We start from the raw sequence: 26257 nt of genomic DNA on the forward strand, positions 1-26257 counted from the left end.
AGTGTTTGAGAGAATGTGGATTACAGAGATTGGTGGATAGGAGGAACAGAGGAGATATGATAGAGACCCGGGAGTGATATAATGATAATAATAATATGAGATTAATTATTTATTCTGATATTATTACTTAGAATAATTTCTAACTTCAGCATGAATATTTTAAGATAAGTTTCTTTATATTAAATTGTTGAATACTTGCATCTGAAATCAGTAATAGCACTAAACAAAAATTAAATTTAAAAAAAAAACAGTAAAATCATGAAAATGTAATGTAATTTTAGGTAGAGGGTAGGAGAAAAGGAATCCACTGCTATTCTTCTTGAAAAGCTGGAGGTTGTAGTGACGAAAACATCTTGAAAGGAAGGCTATTCAAAACAACAGAAGCAGATAGAATGAAAGAGAACAATGAGAAGCAATTTCAGTGGATGTGCAGTTTAATTTGAAAAGGATATTAGGTAACTGCTGTCACGATGCAACAGAACTGGTGAAGAAATGATAGATGACAGTTTCATAGAACAGGATTCGTGTAAGTATACCTGTAAAAAAGACAGGCAGAAATAGTCTGTGAGAGAGGGATCTTTAATTAGCAGGAATATCCTAATCTGGAGAGAATTTTTCAAGAATTTTTAGGGAAGCTTTTGGTGTTTTACCAAACATGAGAACAATAATCTAAAGGTGGGTGGGATTTGGAATTTATGCAGAAATTAGTAGCTGAACAAATGAAATTTAGTGTCTGTCTCATGCAAAAAATGGTGCCAAGTTTATTGGAAACCAAAGAAGCTGCTGATGCAATATGTTTGTGCCAAAAAAGGCTAGAGCTAAATGTCTAAAGTCCAAGAAAAGAGAGAGAGAGAGAGATTAAATATAATCAGGTCTGGTATTCTGGGTTATTTACTAAGTAAGGAAAGACAAGTTTTAGGCTGTGTTTGACAAAATAAAAGCTAACTATGTTATTCTCAATCTTTCAAAGATATATGAAGGTTTGTATTTAAGGACTTTATGAATGGTCAAATGATTTAGAGAGGACTGTACTAATATCAGCAAAACAAAAGACAGAGTTAGAATCCATGATAGAAAGATAACTGCATAATTAGATAAGAGAAAGAGAGTAGATGATAGTACAGAGCTCTTGGGTATTCCTACATTAGTGAAGAAATGTGACAAGAAACCTTTAGACATTTTCTGTCCTCTGTAATTGGTTACACAATTATAAAGAGCAGAAAATGGGCCAAAGGGCAGTAATTTGCTGAAGACAAGTCTAAATCTAACACCAATCAAATGCCCTACATGTCAAAAGTAACTCTACAGATTTCTTTAAGCTTATGGATGGTATGCTTCCAGAGATGGGTGATGTAAATCAATCTGCCATGAATCTAAAGTGGAAGCATTCATACTAATGGTCAATGATTATCTGGTGGCTTCCAGGTAGTGAAAAAAAGTTACCTGCTAATTATTCTTCTCCATTATTTTAACAAGGACTGAAGTGACAGCAATGGGCAATATTCATTGGCAGACTTTTATCTCCCTTTTTTATGGAATGGGCTGAATACAGGTTTGTTTTCATGAGTGCTGAAAGTTACAGGATGGGTGTCGGTTCTGATGCACAACTTCTGTGTTAAACTGGGGAGTGACAATCAGGATGAGCAGATTTGTTGATATCTCGGTTATTTAAAAATTCTTCAGATGCCCTTCTAGTAAAACATCACAGGAGGCACTGTTGTTTTATGTGATAAAATGTTTCTAGAATGGAAGAGGGTGATTTGCCCTTAGTAATCTATGCAGGAGTTGGAGGAAATGAATGATGTCAGTCATCTTTTTCTTTAGGTATAGCTGGAGTGGTACTACCTGGATGAAAAAAAAAGATGAAAACACAGGTGAGCAGAAGGTGCACCTGACAATCTTTGAAAGGACCAGAAAGCACAACTGATATTTATACAAGTGGCAACTTCTTCTGCATTTTGATCTTTCAGACTTGAATTTATTGATGGCTATTCTATATTTGTTGCACGCCTTCAGTACAGATAGAAAATAAAGCAGAAGGTCATGTCTCAAGCCTCTAAAAATCCAGAGAATTGCAGTGCTGAAAGGTCGATCATCTTAATATGTTATACATATACAGTATTAGTCATTGTGATTTTTGCTCTCCTGTTCCCAGATATAAATTCAGATTTGAGTTTCAGAAAGCTCTGTAACTGCTATTCACTTTCTTGGATGGGAGAGAGTGTTGTGATACAGCACAATTCTCCGCATACAGATTTTGCATGACCTTCATGACATATATATATACACACACACAGCTCGTGAACTAGACAAAAAAGGAGAATAGTATGTCATGTTGTAACTAATGGTCAATTAGTACTGTGCAACAAAATTTTTATGATAACTTGCAAAAATAAATAAGTCACTATCAAACATACAGAAAAGTTCAAGACGTTCAAATGTTTCAGTTCTCTAAGATTTGTGATTACAGATGTTTTGCTAACATAACACCAACTTGTGAAAATGAACAAGTGACTACTAAATATACAGCAATGTTAAAGTTATTTCACATGCCTTAATCAGGAAAAAAATTATGTAAGACAATATCAAAAATTTCTTGAGGTTTATTACTAACAGCTTCAATACAACAGACTAAAAAGTATCACCTATTTTCAGTATTACTAAGTAATACTATAATTCAAGTAATGGTAGAATAAATTTGGGTGAATTTATCAGGTGGATTAGTGCAAATTCACCAACATTCTTGCCACACATAAAGCCCTGATGACTTGCATTTATGTACTACAAATACAGATTTTCATTAACTACTTCCACCTAGCCCACTGATTCGAATAAGAAAGACATGCACATAAAATAGAACATAGAGTATGTGAACATAAGTTGGGTAACTATCAACAATTTGGTGAGAAAATATTTGAATTTAAAATACTAGCATTTGTTTGAAAAAACACAATACTTTCTCGACAGACAATACAGGGAAACAGAACAACTGAAAAACCATATATGCATGCAGTGAGGTAAAAGAGTAATGAAAATGAATTAAAATAAATAAATAAAAAGGGCAAAAAAAAAAGACATCTTTTATGTCAGTCCAGTTGACCTTAAAGTATTTTTCTATAATAGACGATCTTTGTGCATCACATGTAATATCACTATCAGAAAACAAAGAATGGAACAGGACATTAATTACAAGTTTTGTGAGTTGTGGTAAAAAGTTCCACCAAAAAACGCACAACATTAAAAACAGTTATGTTTTTAAGTGGCAATGAGGTTGTATCTCACACATAGAAACATTCTGATGATTAAAGTATTTTAAAGAGGGAAGAAAGGATGCAGTAAATAATTGTAAGTGATCGCAAATTATACTGAGAATGACGACAGATGAGTTCACCATCATCAAATTCCTGATGTGTAGCCTCAGAGATGTATAGGATATTACCAGATCAAAAAGCTAAATCATTACTAACATCAAGTTTCTTCCAAATTAATCTGTTATCTGTCAAGACTCCAATAATATCAGATCTTATATTTCTGTTTTCTAAGACACATCTCACTCGTGTATTTTATAATTAAAACAAAATATATGTATAAAAATTATGAAAGCAGTTGAAAATTAAAGCTATATTCTACATAAGAAAAGTTATATACATAGCAAAACAACATGAATTTTGATTTTTAAAAGGAAAAATTAATTACATTTTAATGAGATTGGTTTTTTCTGTGTCTATAATCACAAGTTCATTTAAAATTTTTACCTAATATTATGCAAAAAAAAAGCTGCTGAAAAGCATCACATCTAAAATTATTTTATTTTTTAATTATTAATTAAGATTTTCATGACTTATTTTTAACAGTATTAACTACAACTATTTATAAAAATATGTTTTATTAAATTGTTTATATTTTGCTGAATTTGAGAAAGTGACAGTGAGTAAGTGAAACAATACAATTGTAATGGACAAAAGATTCTAAAGACCTATTTTATTTTTAATGGTATTAACAACAAATAGGACTTTAGATCTTTTGTCCATTACAATTGTATTGTGTTCACTTACTCACTGTTGTTTATACATGCTGTGTTGTGCTCTTATGATGCTGATTTGAAATTCAGCAAAATATAAGCAAGTTAATAAAACATCCTTTCAAAAAATCGTTTGGTGTTGTTAATACCATTAAAAATACGAGAGTGGTCTGAAAAGTTTTCAGCCTAACAATGAAAAAACAAATTTATAATTTCAAAATTATTTTTATTTTTCAACATAATCCCCCTTAAGAGACTAATACATTTATTCCAGCAATGCTCCAGCACCATTATCCATCCCTGCAATGGTTCTCAGCAAGATTTGCAAAATACCCCCTCTATGAATCACCTCTTTTTTGAATTTCTTCGAATCAATCACCTCTTGATTCGAAGAAAAACGCTGACCAGGAAGAAACAGAAGTTAGAGAGAGCCAAATCTGGGGAATAGGGTGGATGTTCCAACAATTCATAGTGCAGATCCCTTAATTTTCTCATTGCCAAAACACCTTTGTAGGCAGGTGCATTGTCCGGATGAAAGATGATTTTTTTTTCTTCTGCAAACCAGGTCTTTTCTCATGAATTTTTTCGTCTAGTCTGGTTAAAAGATTGGAATAACATTCCTGAATATTGTTTTACCCTTTTTAAGATAATTAATAAACAAAATGCCTTTAGAATCCCAAAACACCAATGCCATGACCTTTCCTGCTGATGAAACCAACTTTATCTTCTTTGGCACTGAACAACCGGCTTCTGTCCACTTTATTCTTGTTAAAACACTCCAAGCATTGTTCATATTAGTGCGTTTTTGATCTGCTGTGAGCAAGCATGGCATCCATCTTGCACAAAGCTTTTTCATATGCAATTCTTCATGAAAAATATATCCTACACGTTCTTTTGTAATGCCTATAGTCTTAGCAATTTCACATATACTTTGACTCGCCGGTCATCCAATACCATATCGTGCACTTGATCAATGATTTCTAGTGTTGTTACACTTTTTGGATGTCTTTCACATGGATCATCTTCAAGGCTGGTACAGCCACATATAAACTAGGCAGCCCATTTCTTAATTGTCGAAAATGAAGGAGAACAGTGCCCATAACCTTTTATGAACTTCGTTTTAATTTCTTTTGCCATTAAACCTTCTTTTACAAAGAATTTTATAACTGCATGATACTCAATTTTATCCATTTCAAGGGAGACAGACAACACTTTTGTTTCAGACAGCTGTATAAAACAAACTACTTTATAGAATGACTTGCAATTTCACCTCAATACTTATGAAATGTGTACCAACTTAGAAAAAAAAAATCTTGCCAATAGTGTTGCCATCTATTGTCAAGGCCGAGAACTTTTCAGCCCACCCTCGTAAGTCATGAATAATCGCCAACACCTAAGCTTATCTGTTAGATTGAAGATTTTCAAGAAACACTAGCATTTCATAAAACACAGTTTGGGAAAGGCTGCTTTAAATAACCACTTATTTTTCACAATATTTAGATGTGTAAAGTAGGGCAGACTTCTTTAATAACCTAAGTGGCAACAATGCTTTTATGAGATTATCGTTAATAATCTTCTTCTTCTTCTTCCTATCATGGATTTTAGGACAAGTGGCATATTCTGGTCTGATGCCATTAATTTCTTCGTCTTCCAATTCTTCTTTTCCATTTATTTTTTATCCATATAGTACTTTTGACAGTCTACTACTGCCCATTCGATTTAGATGATCTATGTTTTAGTTTATATTTACTTATATAGTAGTTTACATTATAATAAATTTAGTTTAATCTTTTATCCAAGTGTAAGCAAAGAAAGTTTGTGCCTGAAAATATCTTCAGGACTGAGGTAAGGTAGTACTTGGCAACTCATAGCAAAGGTGGGCTCTCATCACTCCTTGTCTCAGTATCTCCCATAATGCAAAGCACATCTCCTTGCAGACATGTATACTGCCATGCATTGAGGGAAGGGCCACTACCCAAACCGGTTTCGACCTTTATTGAGGTCTTGTCAGTGGGAGGCAGACCCAGAGTGGTGATACTAAGGCAAAAGCAATGGAGAGGTCATATTTACCTATACGACATCTTCCAACTTCCAACATCTTTCTCTAAATCCAGAGTAATTTAATAGGTAATACATCAGTTGGCAACTCGTATAGGTAAATATGACCTTTCCATTGCTTTTGCCTTAGTATCACCACTCTGGGTCTGCCTTCCACTGACAAGACCTCAATAAAGGTCGAAACCGGTTTGGGTAGTGGCCCTTCCCTTAATGCATGGCAGTATACATATCAGCAAGGAGATGTGCTTTGCATTATGGGAGATACTGAGACAAGGAGTGATGAGAGCTTGGTCCACCTTTGCTACGAGTTGCCAAGGGATGTACCACCTTACCTCAGTCCTGAAGATATTTTCAGATGCAAACTTTGTTTGCTTACATTTGGATAAAGGATTAAACTAAATTTATTATAATCTAACCAAGTGCAAAATAAACTTCCAACATAGTAGTTTACATTGGTCTTCAAAACATAAGGACGGACTATTTCTGAAGACTACAACTGCAAATCCAGACGATTCAGCTTGTTGCAATTTGTATAACTGATAATTTCAAGTAGAAAGTGGGTACAAATTCAAATTTTAGAATTGTACGCAAAGGAGTCACGTGATAGCACTCACAAGATAAAGGGCCACAGGCTGAGCTAAGTAAATTGTGTGTGAAGGAAGCTCTTTTTATGAAGGAATAAAGTTGCAAACTTGAATGTCATGCAATGGATCTAGTTGATTCACGCAGAGAAGAATTACTGGAAAGTTTGAAGAAAGAAACAGAATCGCTGATATTGCCAGAGAGTATGGAATATCTTATATCCAGGCTCTGAGCAGCATTTCAAACCAAAGGAATGTGTTCCAGATGTTTGCTAAGAGGTCGCCCTCACTCTACTATAGAGAATGAAGTCAGATTTAACAGCAAAACATAACTGATACACCATGGCAGGTCAGCTTGTAAATGGGTTCCATTCAAGCACAGGTATGCAGATATCGCAACAAACTATGACAAGACATCTGTGACAAATAGGCCTACATGCCCAAAGGTCTGTAGTCTGTGTCCCTTTATCGACAGCTCATCACAGAGCATGTTTAAAGTGGACAAGATACCATGGGCTAATGTACTCTTTAGAGATGAGAGTCATTTTAGTCTTTCTTCTGCTTCTAGATGACACTTGATCTGGCATGAAATTGGTACTGATTACTATTGTAAGAATGTTCTTGAAAGAGAAAGACACAGCAGTGCTGGGGTCATGGTGTGTGTGTGTGTGGGGAGACATTACGCTTAATGGACACATCAAGTTATAAATGTTGGATAAGGGACTATGACTGGTAAAAGATATTGCAAGAAAGTTCTTCAATGTATTCAACTGTTCCGTGGTGCCATAGGTGAAAAATTCATTTTTATGGATGACAATGCCGCACTACATACATGAGTAGGCAGTGGAAATACTTCTGGAAACCGAGGATATTAATTGAATCGAGTGGCCAGCATGCTTCCTAGATCACAACCCCACAGAACACATTTGGGATGCAACAGGGAGGTGCATTGCTGCTCTGCTCAAAATTCCTCTCCAAAAAACAAACAAGGCCTTATCCTTACTCTGAAGGATGAGTCCTGTTTGCCTCAAGAACACCTGAATCACTTGGTGCTAAGCATGGTATGATGCTGTGAGAGCTACATTGCAGTTCGGGGTGGACATACTCCATACTGAAATGTCTCACCACAGTTTTCTGTAAGCACTGTGCAAATTCCTTAGCTATTTAGTCCTTAGGAAATTTGTAAATTTTGCCAAAAATGCACTACAGTATAATTTGTATGAAATTTATAACACTTTTTTTGTGTAACATAATTTATTAGAATGTTGGCAATAAATTTATGTCTGCATTTAGCTGTAGTTATGAAAATTTTTTCATATACAGGTATGTAGTTCATCCATAGCTTTCGAACACTAGTGTATATTCAGGAATGTAAAATTTCTTCATTTATTTTATGATCCCACTTGGTATATCCAGCTGTTTTTCTGAGAAATTTCATTTCTGCTATTTGAATCTGTTTTTCATTCTTTATATATATATATATATATATATATATATTTTTTTTTTTTTTTTTTTTTTTTTTAAGGTCCATCTTTCATTTTCACATAATAAAGTTGGTTTAGATAGGACATTATACAGTCTGATTCTGGTGTGATTTTAAAGAGATGACTGAAAACATTACTTATTATGTAATTTACTTAAACTAAATTTGATCTTTTAATGTCTATATCTTTTTTATCTACATATGAAAAGTCCATCCCAAATATTTGAAAGCATTTACTTGTTGTAATATTTTATTATCTATCACTATTTTATTTCTTATTGTATTTTCTCCTTTGAAAGCATTATTTTTGTCTTTACTTTTGATATTCTCATATTATGTTGTTCTTAAATTTCATTAATGAAATTTACTATCAGATACTGATCTCTGTATATCATCTTATGATGTAGCTAATACAATTTGATGATCTGCAAATAACAGTGTATCTATCTTAATTTGTGGGTTTATTTGTATACTAAATGGGTTATACTGTTTCCAGATTGTTATAATTGTTATTGCCAGATTAATACCAGATTGTTATATATATATATATATATATATATACATACATATATTAAAAAGTAGAGTTAACAGGAAACAGGATATATCCTTGCTGCATTCCTCTGATATGTCTTTTCATTTTGATATTTCTTCTAAATTTGACTGCTATTTTATTTCCTGTGTAAATTTTTTGAATATACTATAAGAGCTGGTTTTATATTATATATTTATGTCAGTTAATATTTTAAATAATTTTATCAAAGGCTTTTTCATAATCAATAAGGCCATGTGTGTTTCTTTTTGAAATTCTCTTCTGTTTTTCCATTAATAATTTTCGAGTAAAAATTGAATCAATGCAAGATCAGCCTTTTCAGAATATATTCTGTTCTAGTAGTTCATGTCCTACAAATACTGTTTGGTTTCTTTTAATATTCCTGCATATATTATGTAACCTCATTTAGCAGACTAATTCCCCTTATAGTTAATGTAGTCATCTTTATTTCCTTTTTCATAAATTGGAATAACCAGTGCTTTTTTCCCAAGAGTTGGGAGTTTTTCAGAAATTCAGACTATGTTAAAGAATTTCAGGAGACTTTAATTGACTTTTCACCTGCATTGTTAATAATAAACAATAAAAAGAAACAAAAACTATATTATTTTGAAATTCCTGGAATCACAAAATTTGCATCTCTGGAGTGTGAGATCACAGTAGAATTGGTAACCAACAATTGGTAGCTATGATCTAACCACTGTACAGTAGTACAGTGTTAGATCATAGCTGATTCAGGGTAGCATTCCTGTTTCGATGGGCAGATAACCAGATATCAGACACCCACTATGTTGTAGCCCATGGCCTTCCTTCATTGTATCTCTGGGATGCTGTTTGTGACTGATGGAATTGTTCTGCAGACTGTGAACCAGGGATCGATTCACATGCAACCATCTAACTACCTCTACCTGACTTTGGATGGCATCTAATCTGATGGCTCGCCACCTGAATTCATCAGTTAAATGATATCTTGCAGTCATATCCAAGAATTCTACTATCATAAAATGCCTTGTTCTCACTCCAGACACAAAAAGGAAAAACCACTCCAAAATGCCAGCTTTAATTGTTGTGGTTCATTTGCATATACTGCTGACAGCCAGACTCATATTTATAGCATAACCAGACTCAGTGTCACTATTTACATAATATACCTGACTTTTTATGTTTTTTCCCTTTTCCTTCCAAGTCATCACAATTTTTTTCTTTGATCCTTAATTTATGGAAACCACTTTCTTCAAATATATATATATAAACAAATTATTTATTTATTCAGTTCAGTATTGGTGCATTCATGACAGCTCACGCACATAGTCAACTTTAATTGGAACCCAAGTATAACATCATTTAACTAAATATTTATATATATATATATATATATATATATAAATCAACCAGTTAAACAACCTCCATCAGGATATCAAATTGACCATGGAGATTGAAGAAAATAGTTCCCTCTGTTTCCTAGATGTTAAACTCACCAAGACGCCTGAATCAATAAAAGTCTCTATATTTAGAAAGCCAACACACACGGACAGATATTTGCATGAGTCCTCACATTACCATCCAGTGCAAAAATTGGGTATTATATCAACTCTTGCGAATAGTGCAAGATCTGTACTGTCAGATGAAGAAGAACTAAAAAAAGAACTACAACATCTGAAACCGACCTTTAAAAGCAATAGCTACTCTTTAAAAAGTATCAACAAACAATTATCCCACCGTCAACGTAGCAAAGTAGAGACACAGGACGACTCCAAAGGTTATATCTCCTTGCCATATATCAGCACACTATTCAAAAAACTGAGTAGAATCTTAAAAGAAATTTAACAAACAAACGTGCTTCTTGACTCTTCCAAAAATAAGATCAAGTTTCAGCAACTACAAACAATCTCACAACCTTCTACAATTCCCAGGTATATATAAAGTCACTTGTGAGTGCGGAAAAACCTTACTATGGTCAAACGAAGAAATCTATCCTCCTACGTCTCGAGGAACACCAGAGAAACATTGCTTACAAGAGAACCAGAGCTACTGCCCTATCAGGCCATGTCCTGTTTTCAATAAACACGAACAATGAAAGCTGCCAACATGAAGTAAATTGGACAACAACTTCAAACCTACATATTTGCCACGATGAGGTAGAACGCCGCATTGTCGAATCAAAAGAAATCACCTTGGACCCTCTTCATATGAACAATAATCTCAGCTATAATTTGCCTGACTCTTTCAGCTCTACTATCAGATACTGGAGATCGTGTGGTTCTACACACGCACAAGTGTACAACAATAGAACTTTAACACGGACTATAGCTCAAGTTCATAATAACTGTAATTTACAGTCGAATATTATAGCTTCATAATTGTATAGCTTTAGAGTGTCTCATTGTTTTTTCAGTGTCTTTTAATAGCTTTCTATGTTCTTAACACCTGATGAAGTCAATCCCGACGAAACATGTTGCGTTTTCAAATAAATCTCAATTTGTTATAATTCTTGGATTTTTAGTCAGTTTATATTAAAATGAATATATATATATATTCATTTTAAATAAAATGAATGAAAATAAAAGTATTCAGCCTCGACCATAGATGGCAACACTATTGGCAAGATTTTTTTTTTCTTAGTTGGTACATCTGTCATAAGCATCCAGGTGAAATTGCAAGTCATTCTATCAAGTAGTTTGTTTTATACAGCTGTCTGAAGCAAAAGTGTTGTCTGTCTCCCTTGAAATGGATAAAATTGAGTATCATGTGGTTAAAAAATTCTTTGTAAAAGAAGGTTTAATGTCAAAGAAATTCATTCGAAGTTCATAAAAGTTTATGGGCACTCTTCTCCTTCGTTTTTAACAATTAAGAAATGGGCTGCCGAGTTTAAACAAGGCAGTACCAGCCTTGCAGATGATCCACGTGAAGGACGCCCAAGGAAGTGTAACTACACCAGAAATCATTAATCAAGTGCACAATATGGTATTTGATGACCGGCGAGTCAAAGTGCGTGAATTGCTGAGACTATAGGCATTTCAAAAGAACGTGTAGGATATATTTTGCATGAAGAATTGCACATGAAAAAGCTTTGCACAAGATGGGTGCCACGCTTGCCCAGAGCACATCAAAAACGCATGCACATGAACAGTGCTTGGAGTGTTTTAACAAGAATAAAACTGATTTTCTGAGTCGATTTATTTCTATGGATGAGACTTGGATTCAACGTCATACACCAGAACCCAAACAGTAGTCAAAACATTGGACAGAAGCTGGTTGTTTAGTGCCAAAGAAGATAAAGTCACTTCCATCAGCAGGAAAGGTTTTGGGATGAAAAATGCATTTTGTTTATTAATTAGCTGTAAAGGGTAAAACAATAGCTGGGGAATATTATTCCGATCTTTTAACCAAACGAGATGAAAAAATTTGTCAGAAAAGACCGATTTGCAGAAGAAAAAAATCATCTTTCATCAGGACAATGCACCTGCCCACAAAGGTGTTTTGGCAATGGAAAAATTAAGGGATCTGTACTATGAATTGTTGGAACATCCACCCTATTCCCCAGGTTTGGCTCTCTCTGACTTCTCTCTTCCCAAAACTAAAACTCTTCCTTGCTGGTTAGCGTTTTTCTTCGAATCAAGAGATGATTGCAGCTGTAGAGAGGTATTTTGCAGATCTTACTGAGAACCACTACAGGGTTGGGATAATGGCACTGGAGCATCGCTGGAATAAATCCATTAATCATAAGCGAGATTATGTTGAAAAATAAAAATACTTTTAAAATTGTAAATTTGTTTTTTTCATTGTTAGGACAAGAACTTTTCAGACCACTCTCGTATATTTAATTATTTTTTTGCACTATTCTTTGTGGTAATTATTCTTTGCATCATTCTTTTTTGTACTTTGAAAGTGCTGGATCCATACCAACAATCTCAAAGTACAAAAAACACTTGTTATAAGCACATTGCTATACAATCAAGCATGCAGAAAATAATTCTAACAGATGGAATATGCAAAAACTCATGTCATAGTTTATACCTTTGGGGTTAAAGATAGCCTAAGCTGTTGGATTGAAAGTCTAAAAATTCGCTATTCAAATTTTGGGTAACCTGATGCAAACATAGTTGGAGTGCTTCAATAGGCTATTTTTAGATTTATCAGGTACAACACTCCCTTATTCTCAACAAATAGGGCTGCATTAAATTAACCAAATTTTGGGAGGCCATTTTAAGACCTTATGCTCAACAACACAATCAATTAGTATCTGTATCCTAAGATGGTACACATTAAGACTAAATTTAGTTCTTGTGATTCTGTTACAATTTGAATTATTCACTATATACTTACTTGTAGCGTTATGTGCTTCTAACAAGTGCTTTGAGAATGGTGATTTTAATACAATGATATATATCAGCAAATTGGATGAATTCCTTCAATTATTCCTTAATAGTTTGTATTCCTAAATAAATTTCTTGTCCTACTGAGGTTTGCTAACATGTTCATGTCAAGCATGACACAATTTGCGTTGTTTGGTGCTCATCCATGGAGTGGGATGCAGCAAATGATGAATTGCTACATGTGTGCTTTCTAGAGAAACCAAAGTTATGTTAGAAGGGACTGATAATTGGGAGAAATTCTGTAGCTGTTTGTATTTTAATTTCTAAAAGTGTAGGCATACAATGACAACAGTTCACAAATATTAATTTAACACGAAAATTCTACAAAAGTTACTTGAAACTGGAATGTAACACATATTGCTGAATATGTAATTTTACCTACTCCCCCAAAATGGAAGGGACATGTTACAAAGTCAAGTAAGCTACTGCCAGATGAACAACACATGTGAAACAAAGCCTGACAATGAACATTTTTAATAGCATTTAGAAGTTGAGAAGAATAATTATTTTATGAATAATTCTCCAGTTATGACAAAATGACTTAGTTATATTTCATGAGAAATGGAAAAGTTCATTATTACCTCTCTTCTGTGACACCTCTGATGGAGCAGGAGGTGCATTTTCATCATCGCTACTCTCTAAAAGAATGACTTCATCAGATCTCTTGGACACTGATGACATGTTATGTACATTATATCTGGGATAAGGCTGCTGATATTGCTGTTGCTGATGAAAATACTGTTGTTGCTGCTGCTGTGGTGGTGGTGGCGGCGGCAGTGGTGGTGGTTGAGATGAAGGAGCTTGTGAAACAAACAGGTGAGGAGAGAGTACTTGTTCTAACATCTGCTTTTCTCGTTCAATTTCTAGAAGCCTTTCTTGAAGTGCCCTAAGATGGCTTTCTTGAATCCTTTTTATTCTTTCTTGTTCTTCTTTTTGAGCAGCCAGTGTTACGGCATCAAGTTCTTCTTCTGGTTTAATATCTCTGTTAAATGGGGAAAATGAATTAGGTCATAGGTATAAATTCAATTAGAAACTCATCAAATGCAGATCTTATATTACATGCTAGCAGGTTTTTGATCATGCTAATCATGTAAAGAAATTAACAGCTTGTAATGGAAGTGGAATTTTTCTTCATTAGTCAACATATTTGGTTTGTGTTGCCATGTGTTAGATATCAACGTGGATGCCTATGAATATTTTGTAGCATCTGTGTTGATATGCACACCAAAGACCTTAGACTGCCATTTGGTGATAATTTTCAGGTATTAAAACCTGGTTTACAAGAAAACATTCTGTTATGAATGGCTGCATTTGCAGGTTTGGCAAGCATTGCATTGGTGAAATGTAATATCAGAAGATTCAGATGGCTGTGATCAACATGACAACTGCTTTTACACCTCGAATAACTCCAAAATATACATTACTGATATAAGCATTACTAATCCATTAGGATAAAAAAAAATGTTCTGTTTTTGGAGAACTGGAGATTAATTTTTAAGTTTTTTAGAATTCACCCTAATAATCAATTAATTGTTAAAAATTATTTTCCTTGAAGTTGCAACTGTATGATTTTTTTTTTTTCTATACTTTAAAATAAGATCGAAGATAAGAACCTCTGGATGCCATGGGATGAAGACAATTAAGTGGTTTCGCTTAAAAGAGGAGAGTGTGAGGAATCGTTTTAGGGAGAGGGTGTTAGAGAGGATTTTGGATGGACTGGAAAGTGTACAAGATTGGTGGAAACATAATTCAAAAGTAATCCGAACTGTGCAATCGAGGTGCTTGGTGAGACACCTGGAAAGATTAGAGAGCAGAAGGAGGGTTGGTGGTGGAATAGTAATGCACAACTGGCAGTGACAGCTAAGAGGAAGGCAAAGCAGAAGTGGGATGAGTCAAGAGTGGAAGAGGACAGAGAGGTGTACAGAGAGAGAGAAAGCAAGAAGCCAAGAAAGTTGTGGCACAGGCGAAGGCCATGGAATATCAAGATCTGTATGATCAATTAGAAACAAAGAAAGGACAGAGAAAAATTTACCAACTAGCGAAATGTAGAAATAAAGCAGCAAAGGACATCTTACATGTGAGGCAGAACAAAGACGCTGCAGGAAGAGTATTATGGAGGGATGTGGACATAAGAAACAGATGGAAAATATACTTTGAGGGACTTTTGAATGAGGAAAATGCAAGGACTCAGAGAGGAGATGAGCAGCCTTTTGAGGGGATGGTGCAGAACATCAGTAGAGTGGAAGTGACGAAGGCCATGAAGAGGATGAGGAATGGAAAATCGGTGGGCCCCGATAGAATTCCAGTGGAGGCATGGAAGGCACTGGGGGAAGAGGGAATTGACCTGCTGTGGGACCTGTTCATGAAAGTTTGCCAACAGGAAAATATACCCGAGGAATGGAGGGAGAGTACTCTTGTTCCCATCTACAAGGGTAAAGGGGATGCACAAGACTGTAAAAACTACAGAGGAATAAAGTTGATGTCCCACACAATGAAAATCCTAGAAAGGGTTCTTGATGGTAGATTGAGGAAGGAAGTGGAGATTGCAAAGGAACAATTTGGCTTCATGCCTGGTAGATGAACAACAGATGCCATCTTTGGGTTACGGCAGATGATGGAAAAGTATCGAGAGAAACAAAGGGAGCTACATCTGGCATTTATTGATCTGGAGAAAGCATACGATAGAGTGCCAAGGCAAGAAATCAGGAGGCGTCTGAGGGAGAAGAAGGTGCCGGAGAAATATGTCAGGTTGTTGCGGGAAATGTGAAAACAAGTGTTCGGACCTGTCTGGGACAGACAGAAAGTTTTCAAGTAACAGTTGGCTTGCATCAATGGTCAGCATTAAGTCCATTTCTGTTTAATATTGTGATGGAGGTGGTAACAGAGGAGGTGAGAGAAGATGCGCCTTGGACAATGTTGTATGCAGATGACATCTTGCTGTGTGCAGATTCAAGAGAAGAAGCAGGAACTAAACTGGAAAGATGGAGAAAAGTACTGGAAGAGAGAGGTATGAGACTGAGCAGAAGTAAGACAGAGTATATGTGTTGCACAGTGGGCAGCAGACAGGAGACAGATCTGGGAGCTGGAAGGAAATGTCATCAGGAAGGTGAGAGACTTTAGACACTTAGGTTCAACAGTGGAAGAAGATGGAGGAGCTGAAAAGGAAGTGGGATGCAGGATACAACCGGGTTGGAGGAACTGAAGGGAGATGGCTGGAGTGTTATGCGATAAGAGGATACCGATCAATCTGAAAGGCAAAATCTATAGGACAGTAGTGAGGCCAGCTATGACATATGCTATAGAAACTGTGGCCCTGAGGAAAAATAACATCAGCAGGATGGAAGTAGCAGAGATGAGAATGCTTAGGTGGATGTGCGGTGTGACCAGAAAGGATCGTCTGAGAAATGACTATGTGAGGGGAACAGTGAAATTTACGAACTTAGGAGCAAAAATACAGGAGGCAAGGTTGAGATGGTTTGGTCATGTAATGAGGAGGGAGGACGAATATGTGGGAAGAAGGGTCATGCAGATGGATGTGCAAGGAAGGCAGAAGCATGGGCAGCCAAAGAAGAGATGAAGGGAGCTGGTAGAAGAGGACTTGAGGATGAAGAACTGGTGACCCAACTTAACAGGAAAAAAGGTCGTAATGGAGGTGGAAGTGAACATCATTAAGGTTCTGTGAAGTTTGCTGTTGACCACACAAGTCCCATGTGTTTCCTATGCAGTATTTGGGATCAGGTTTCCATGCTGGTTATTTGCATTGTTTGATTTTCTCACTGAAGAGAGCATCAAAGTGAAAATGAAGCATGGACAATCAATTATAAAGAAGAGGTAATAGTGAGAAAATCAAACAATGCAAATAACCAGCATGGAAACCTGATCCCAAATGCTGCATAGGAAACATGTGGGGATTTTTGTGTGGTCAACAGCAAACTTCACAGAACCTTTTAGATCCATTTCACAACTATAGGTGATCTCAGTTCTAACCTTAACGATGTTCACTTCCACCTCCATTTTGCAAAGCCTCACCTACTTTTCCTGACAGAAACTCAAATACTTCTTGTCTGCTTTCCCAACTACACACTCTTTGACTCCTATTTGTCTCAGAGAGTGGGGTCTGTGTGCATATGTTCACTCCAATATACCATGCCAGAGTATCCAACCTGAAATCTCCTGGAATATAATTTTGACTTCATTTGGGTAAAAATCACTCGACTTCATTTTACCAAATTCATATGCTATCTCTACCACTCTCCTAATGCCAACAACTGCTCTGAACTCTTCAATTGCCTTTCCTTAAATGTTGATTATCTTCAAATCCAACTAAACAGTAAAGTCATCCTCCTCAAAGACTTCAATGCTCACAACACCAGATGGCTGCCCACTTCTAACTGCACAGAACAACTATTAGGTAGAGAGGCTGAGACTTTTACAATCACAAATGACCACAAATTGTTCACATGTCCACCAGAATACCAGACAATGCCCCCCCCCCCCCAAAAAAAACACCCTGGATCTCTTCCTCACTAATGACACTCATTTCAGTATGCTGCAAATGTTATCTTCCCCCTCACCAGGCAGCTCAGCCCATCTAGTGCAGATTTCTTCCTCATGGAACAGTACATGCACATTCACATCCATGAGTTGTATGGCATTACAAGAATGCCAAGTGGGACAATCTTTGCAACTTCTACCTTGTTTCCTTGGTTAGACTACTGTTTCCAGGCAGCATCCAAGCCAAAACTATGTGCAGAACAAATCACTGAAATAACTCTCATCACACGGAAATTTATTTCCTGCTCCACCCTAAATCCCTAGCCTCTGTCTAAGCCTTGGTTCTCCCACAGGTATGCCCAGGCTGCACAAAAAAGTTAGGCATATTGCAACTGACTTGCATCCAAAACTTCATTTTCCTGTACTGCCTACACCAAAGCCCAGAATAAATGCAAGAAATTATCACCATATCCAAAACCGATTTTGAGAAAGCTAAAAGCAGGAAACTTGCATTCTGCCCAAATGGCAGCCCACATGCCTTCTGGGCTCCAGTCAAAGTCATACCTTCTACCCAACACTACTTCCACCACTATTACACCCAGATGGTACTATTGCATCAACAACCACAGAAAAAGCCAAATCTCCTGGCTTCCTACTTCTCTTCAAATTCCTGCATAGCTGATCATGGTAAATGTCCTCCCAACCATTCCAAATAATTCTCAATGCTGCATCTGACCTTTAGCCAGAAAGAGATCATAAAAATTTTGCTCAAATCAGATACTCAAAAGTCTCCTGGCACTGATAGCATTCCTCCACCTAATCTAAAGGCTCTGTGCTCCAGAGTTGACTCCCACTCTATGCTGTCTATTTAAACTTTCCTATTCCACAAATATTTATCCTGCAATCTAGAAACTAGCCCATATACAGCATATTCCTAAGAAGGGTTACAAATCTTCACCTTCAAACTACTGTCCAATTTCTCTCACCTCAATGCTTTCTAAAGTAATGGAAAGAATCATCAACACCCAACACTCCTATGCTACCCTGAAGCCTCTCATCTAATAAATGACCAACAAAATGGATTCCATCACTGCTGATTAACAGGCATCTACTAACATATGTCACCCATATCTGAACAAACACCATGGAAAAGCTTCGCAAATCTCAAGTGGTTGCCCTTGATATCTCTAAGACTTTTGACTGAGTATGGCACAAAGGTCTATTAATCAAAGAACATTCCAGCTTTCTGAATGTTCTTTGATTCTGGATGTCACTTTGAGTGATTGTGGATGGCCTCTTATCTTCTATCTAAATGAATGCTGGGGTCCCACAAGGCTATGTTCTTTTGTCCATCCATTTCTTTCTATATATGAGGGTGGTCTGAAAAATTCTTGGCCTAACAATGAAAAAATAAATTAATAATTTCAAAATGATTTTTCTTTTTCAACATAATCTCCCTTAAGACTAATACATTTATTCCAGCGATGCTCCAGCGCCATTATCCCGTCCCTGTAGTGGTTCTCAGTAATATCTGCAAAATACCCCCCCCCCCCACTTCAGCTGCAATCACTTCTTGATTCAAAGAAAAATGCTGACCAGCAAGGAAGAGTTTTAAATTTGGGAAGAGATAGAATTTTTAAACTCTGCAGTCCATTTCTTAATTGTCTAAAAAAGAAAGAGTGCCAATAAACTTTTATGAACTTTGAATGAATTTCTTTTGGCGGTTAAATCTTCTTTTACAAAGAATTTTATAACCACATGATATTCAATTTTATCCATTTCAAGGGATGTAGACAACACTTTTGTTTCAGACAGCTGTATAAAACAAACGACTTGATACAATGACTTGCAATTTCACATGGATGCTTATGACAGATGTACCAACTTAGAAAAAAAAATCTTGCCGATAGTGTTGCCATCTATGGTCGAGGCCGAGAACTTTTCAGACCACCCTTGTATAAATAATCCATTCCATAATTTTACTGATAAACAGCACAATTAATTGTGCTCCTTTTCATTTGACAAACCTTGCATAGAACAAATCACCACAACCTGCAGAATTCTTAACCTCTCATCATCATCAAATTCCTGCCATGTACCCTCGAGGAGTGTACAGGATATGATAGCACTACATAAAAAATTTACATCATTACTAACTTCCTATCTACAATTTTCCTCCAAATCAGTCTGTTACTTGTCAAGCCTCCAACGCATTCCTGGATAGTGACAATGTCAAGTTCTTTCCTAATATCCTCATTTTTAATATGATATTGCCATTGATGCCATCTATTCGAGCCCCCTAATCTTTCTCAGGACTCTCATATCTACAGTCTCTAGTCTTTGGTCAAGTGTTTTTCTTCTGACCCGGCTCTCAGATCCACAAGTTAAAACTGGTTTGAACACTGTCTTGTATACAGCTAATTTACTGTTCTGACTAATTTCTCTTTTATTCCATATGAATTTATTCAATTGACTTCCTACCATACCAGCTTTGTTAATTCTGTTGTCTATTTCCATATTTAATTTACCATCTTCAGTAAAAATTATGCCTAAGTAGCTGAAATGTTTTACTTGTTCCACAGGTTCTCCATTCACAATGCAGTTGACATTTTCAATGATTCTGCCTATTTTCATTGTCTTTGTCTTCTTATTGCTGACCTTCATACCATATCTATTACAACAGTCATTCAATTTAGTCAGGGAATCTTCCAGACATGTAGTGGATTTATTTAGAAGTATAACATCATCCACATAAAGCAAAGAGCTGAGATTAACATCTCCAATTTTGATATCAGGTTTAATACCACTTTCCTTCATAATGTGATCCACATAGATAATGAATAACAGAGGGGATAATATACATCCTTGTCTGACACCAGATTTAACATTAAACCATTTTCCTGCACTTCCTTCAATTCTAACTGCTGACTTACAACTCAAATAAAGACTAAGTATTGCTTGATATAATGCCCCATTGACACCATATAACTGTAGCATATTGAATAGCTTCTCTCTTGGCACCTTGTCATATGCCTTTTCCAGATCGACAAAACTTAAATATAGATCTTTGTTATATTCCCATGATTTCTCAACTATTTGTCGTAAAGTGAAGATCTGATCCTGACAGCCACTATTTGGCTTGAATCCAGCTTGTTCTTCACCAAGCATTTCTTCCACAATTCTTCTCAACCGTTTCTCAAATATACTTGCATAAATCTTAGCAGGAACACTCAGTAGGGAAAATACCTCTAATTCTCACATTCAGTTTTATTTCCCTTTTCATTTATTTCCCTCTTGACCTCTACTACCTTAAATTCTGATATTGAAAACATTCATCAATGGTGTTTGGATAACTTTGTTAACTTCATGCTAGCAAAACACAGCTCTGCATTATTTCCCACAAAAAAAGAGTCTTGTTCTTCCAATCGTACACCTTACCAATACCCAAATCTCTATTCAAGGTTCTATTTCAGTTTGGGATAAATCTAACCTCAAATCTCTCCTGACACAAATATATCATAAATATTGCCTCCTCTTTCACTCAAGGTATTACTTTCTCCAAACAGCTCCTAATCCAAATATGTCTGACCACTGAATACTGCTCTCACATCTGTGGTGGTGCCCCCTAAGAGCTTCTTAAAACTACTTTATTGTATATAAAAAAGAGCAGTTAGATTGACTGATGACCCCTTTCTCTCTAGTATATTCCACTCACTTTCACAGAGGCCTTCAACCCTTTGCCGCCCATCTCTATAAATACTTCTATGGCTGCTGTTTGTCAGAATTGACATCAACAATTTCCCTACCCTCTTGCAAATCTGTCCAAGCATGTGAAGCAGCCAACCAACATCCTCTCACAGTTCAAATCCAAACTCACAGAACAAATTCACAATCCACAGCTTTTCAAGTCAAATGTGAACAAGTTCCTTCTTGCCCAACTATAGTACTAGTGTACCATGGGTTACCTCTCATAGATGGGTTTTCCATAAAAGAACTCATAAGTCTGATTCCAAGCAAGATGCTGGTAACAGTGGCTTCCCTGAGACAGAGTACAATCACTAGCATTTTCCACATCAGTTCACAGAAATGAAAGAAAATGTTGATATCTTCAAATTTATAAACAGCAAGTTTTAAATAGTAAGTTTTTAGGATAAATGTTGAAAACTGTTCCAAAAATTTTATAAGTATGGTGTTTATTTTGAGTCTGTTCAGAATTGACATCATCATCAGGAATTTATTTATTTATTCATATGGAGTTTCCTCCCATTTTCTTCCCCATCCCTACTGGGGCGAGTTGAGCCCCATCATGGGGGGGGGGGGTTTAAGTATTTATGGCTGTAGATCTGTGTGTATTCACGGGGCAGGTTTGCCTGCTTGCAGGATGAAAAACGCCAGATAAACTGGTGGAAAAAACCTTACTGCCCGTGCCCAAGACCGACTAACTTGGCTATGGCTGAGGAAGATCCTCAAATTCCTCACGTCTTCGACAGGAATCGAACCTGGGACACTCCTTCCCCCAGTCATATGGTTACAAAGCGCACAGCCACTATGCTAACCGCATGGACATCATCAGGAATGATACCACAGGAATGTAATGATAATTCCATCATAAAGGGGTGCAAAAACTGATGTGTCTAACTACCAACCTATCAGTATCTCTGGTATAGTAGTGAAGATTTTAGAGAAATTGGTAAGAACTTGCATACAGAAATGAGTAGAAAAAAAAGCTATAATCAACATGAATTTACTAGAGGAAGGTCATGTTTTAGCAATTTGTTCATATTTTACAATGTTATGGCCGAGTTGGATAAAGGAAATGGATACACTATGATAATGTAATATTTTGCTAAGGCATTTGATAGGATACCACACAAAAGGCTGAGCTGTGGCATAAACTCTTGACTTGGATCAGTGGATGGCTGACAGACGTTGAATTGGATTTAAACGGTATTTAAGAAAATAACTATTTATTAACTTAAAAGCTAATATTTTACTGGCATTATATCAACCATCTTCAGAACATACAAACAAAGTTTGTTACAAATGCGAGACAACCACAATTTGGTGTAACAGTGGTACTAGTATAAGTAATTGCGGCGTGCAACACAAAAATAAGTAGTCCAAAGTTTTGAAAAAAATATAGTAGTATAATAGTAGTCCTTGAAAGTTTTGAAAAATAATAGGCCAAAGTTTTGAAAAAAAAAACATTAAAATAAATAAAATTAAAATAAATAAATATTAATTTAGTCTTAGGATGACTGTTTCCCAAATCTTTGGGAGATTTATACAGCTATACTTGTTAAGGTTTGAAGTATATTTTAAGACTTCTGTTGATTCCAGGAACAACCTCTCTGACTTGTAGAAGCTTCTGTGCAGTACTTTTGTTTTTTTACAATTGATCCTGTGTGCTGGGGTATCCAAAGCATGGTCGGCCAGACCCGACTTGCCATAGCGAAAGTACCGGATATATTTTTTGTGTTCACTGAGGCGGATGTCCACAGTTCTTCCCGTCTGTCCGTAGTAGGCTCGATGACAAGAACATAGACTCCTGAATGTGATAAAGGAGTGAATCTGTCCTTAGGTGAACAGATCAGCATTGCCAATTTCACATAAGGTTTAAATATGGTGCGCAGTTGGTGTTTGTTAAACACCCTAGATATCTTTTCAGATGTGCCTTTAATGTATGGGATGGTGATAGTTTTGTTGTAGTCTTCTGTGGTAGATAGTGGGAGGATTTCTGGGTAGCATTTAGTATTTTATCTATCTTATTGGGATTATAGCCAATGGTTAGGAAGGTGTGGCACAGGTAAGAAAGTTCAGCAGTGAGAGCAATGTCATTGGAACAGATTGCTCTAGCTCTATGGGTTAGTGCTTAACTTTCAAATATAAACTCTTCCATCAGTGCACTACATGATATACTATCTGACATTCTGAACCCGGAGCTATGAGATATCCTGGAGAAAATCTCCGACTCTACAGCCAATAAAGAATTCGCTAAAATTAAAAAAAGGCAAAAGAAGAAATTTGAATTCCTCCAGCAACGGAGTGCTACACAGTGGCCGCAATTATATCAAGATGGCGTCGTTGTGAACTTATCATCGTTAACCTTAACCAAAGAAGCCACAATTGCATTAAGTCGTGAACACAATTTTCCCTTACTTCTGAAGAAGTTCCAAAAACCAAAATAATGGCTTCCGTTGAATGTGGAATATACAACCTGCCTCCAGCAATAGCCAATAATATTAGGTTAGACGTAGCCAATATCCTAATCCATTCTAAGCCTCCCAAAAATAATATCCCACATAAAGAAATAATGGTTCTAAAAGAGCTGCGCAATAATAACCACATTACAATAACCAAATCAGACAAAGGAAGCGCAACTGTAGTAATGGATACAACACAATATGAAAGCAAAATACACACACTTTTCCAAGACCGGTCAACATATCAAATTATAGATCGAGATCCCACCAACTCACAAAAGAATATGGTGTACAAGTTATTGAACAAAGTCACTTCCTGGCCAAAAGAAACAGTCAACAAACTCAAACCCTTTCACGTTAAAACACCCAGAATATATGGAGCTCCAAAAATCCATAAACTTTACACCCTATTTTAGACTGTTTATACTATCTACAATATGAACTAGCTAAACATTTAGCCAAACTACTAGCCACTTGCACTAACAATTCTCCCTCTTTTGTTAAAAATTCTACCCACCTAAAAAGTATTTTAGAAAACCGCACCTTAAATAGTTCAGACCTAATGGTGAGTCTGATATCACCTCATTATTAACTAATGTACCATTGACTGAAACACTTAACTTACTAAATTCACAATTTCCCCCAGATATATTTCAGCTATTTAAATTCACAGTACAGTCAGGTGATTTTTCATGGAAGGGAAAATATACAAACAATTAATTGGGACCGTAATGCAATCCCCCTTTCTCCCCTCTTAGCCAATTTCTACATAGAACATCTGGAAAAGCTAGCTATCAACACAGCCACTCTCAAACCTAGTGTCTGGCTATGCTATGTTGATGATGATGTTTGCTATTTGGTCACATGACCCAGACACATTGAATATATTTTAGTGCATCTAAATAGCCAGCACCCTAAAATTCACTTTACAATGGAACTAGAAGCCAATGACTGCCTGCCCTTCCTGGACACACTGATCACACGACTTCCAGAAGGTTCCTTATCATTTTCGGTTTATAGAAAACCCACACATACAGGAAGATATTTACACAATCACACCATCACCCTTCTCAACAATATGGTATCTTAAAAACACTAACCCACAGAGCTAGAGCAATCTGTTCCAATGACATAGCTCTCACTGCTGAACTTTCTTACCTGCGCTACACCTTCCTAACCAATGGCTATAATCCCCATAAGATAGATAAAATACTAAATGCTACCCAGAATTCCCCCCACTATCCACCACAGAAGACTACAAGAAAACTATCACCATCCGGTAAAGGCACATCTGAAAAGATATATAGGGTACTTAACAAACACCAACTGCGCACCATATTTAAACCTTATGTGAAATTGGCAGCTCTCATCCGTTCACCTAAGGACAGATTCACTCCTTTATCACATCCAGGAGTCTATGAAGTGTCCTGTTCTTGTCATCGAGCCTACTACAGACAGACAGGAAGAACTGTGGACATCTGCCTCAGTGAACACAAAAAATATATCAGGCACTTTCGTTATGGCAAGTCGGGTCTGGCAGACCATGCTTTGGATACCCCAGCACACAGGATCAATTGGAAAAAAACAAAAGTACTGCACAGAAGCTTCTACAAGTCAGAGAGGTTGTTCCTGGAATCAACAGAAGCCTTCAAACATACTCCAAACCTTAACAAGTATGGCTGTATAAATCTACCAAAGATTTGGGAGCCAGTCATCCAAAATCCAAATTAATATTTATTTTAATTTTAGTTATTTTTATGTTATTTTTTTCAAAACTTTTGACTACTGTTTTATTTTATTTATTTATTTATTTTTATATATATATCTTAGATGGCACCGTATTAGGACTTTAGTCTTGTGTTGCACTGAAATTACTTATTCTAGCCCCACTGTTACACCGAACTGTGGTTATCTCGCATTTGTAACAAACTTTGTTTGTGTGCTCTGAAGATGCTGGATATAATATCAGCAAAATATTAGCTTTTAAGTTAATAAATAGTTATTTTCTTATCAATCTGTGTTCACATCAATACTGTTTAAATCGAATTCAACAAGTTGGAGCCTATCCATGCGGTTGACAGACAGATAATAAAAAGTGGTATACGGTGAGCATGATCTACCAGATTTAAGGTGACCAGTTGTGTATCTCGGAGTTCAGTCCTTGAGCCATTGTTGTTCCATTAATGACATTAAGAAGGGACCAACAAGAGATGCGGAATTGTTTGCTGATGATTGAAGATACGAAATTCAATCAGGGATAGTAATGATATCCAGCAGTTAAAAGATTATTTGAATAGGCTGAAAATTTGGGCAAATCTGATCCTGACAGCCTTTATTTGGCCAGAATCCAGCTCGTTCTTCACCAAGCTTCTCTTCCACAATCCTTCTCAACCGTTTCTCAAATATACTTGCATAAATCATACATGAACACTCAGTAGAGAAATACCTATGTAATTCTCACATTCAGTTTTATTTCCCTTTTTATATATGGATA

At 36.2% G+C, this 26257-nt stretch overlaps 1 protein-coding gene across 2 annotated transcripts in view; it reads right to left on the bottom strand.

Moving 5' to 3' along the window:
• The window catches only part of LOC150108851 (helicase ARIP4), a 619923-nt gene that overhangs the window by 510426 nt on the left and 83240 nt on the right, over nt 1–26257 (bottom strand). For both annotated transcript variants that reach the window (XM_090403746.1, XM_090403737.1), the window contains one exon: nt 13648–14048. In XM_090403746.1, coding sequence (XP_090259872.1) covers nt 13648–14048 — 401 coding nt within the window. The remainder of the gene's footprint in view (nt 1–13647; nt 14049–26257) is intronic.

Source organism: Typopeltis vanoorti, chromosome 2 (assembly GCF_054136105.1).
Source record: "Typopeltis vanoorti isolate ZY-2024b chromosome 2, IOZ_Tvanoo_1.0, whole genome shotgun sequence".
Lineage (NCBI taxonomy): Eukaryota > Metazoa > Arthropoda > Arachnida > Uropygi > Thelyphonidae > Typopeltis > Typopeltis vanoorti.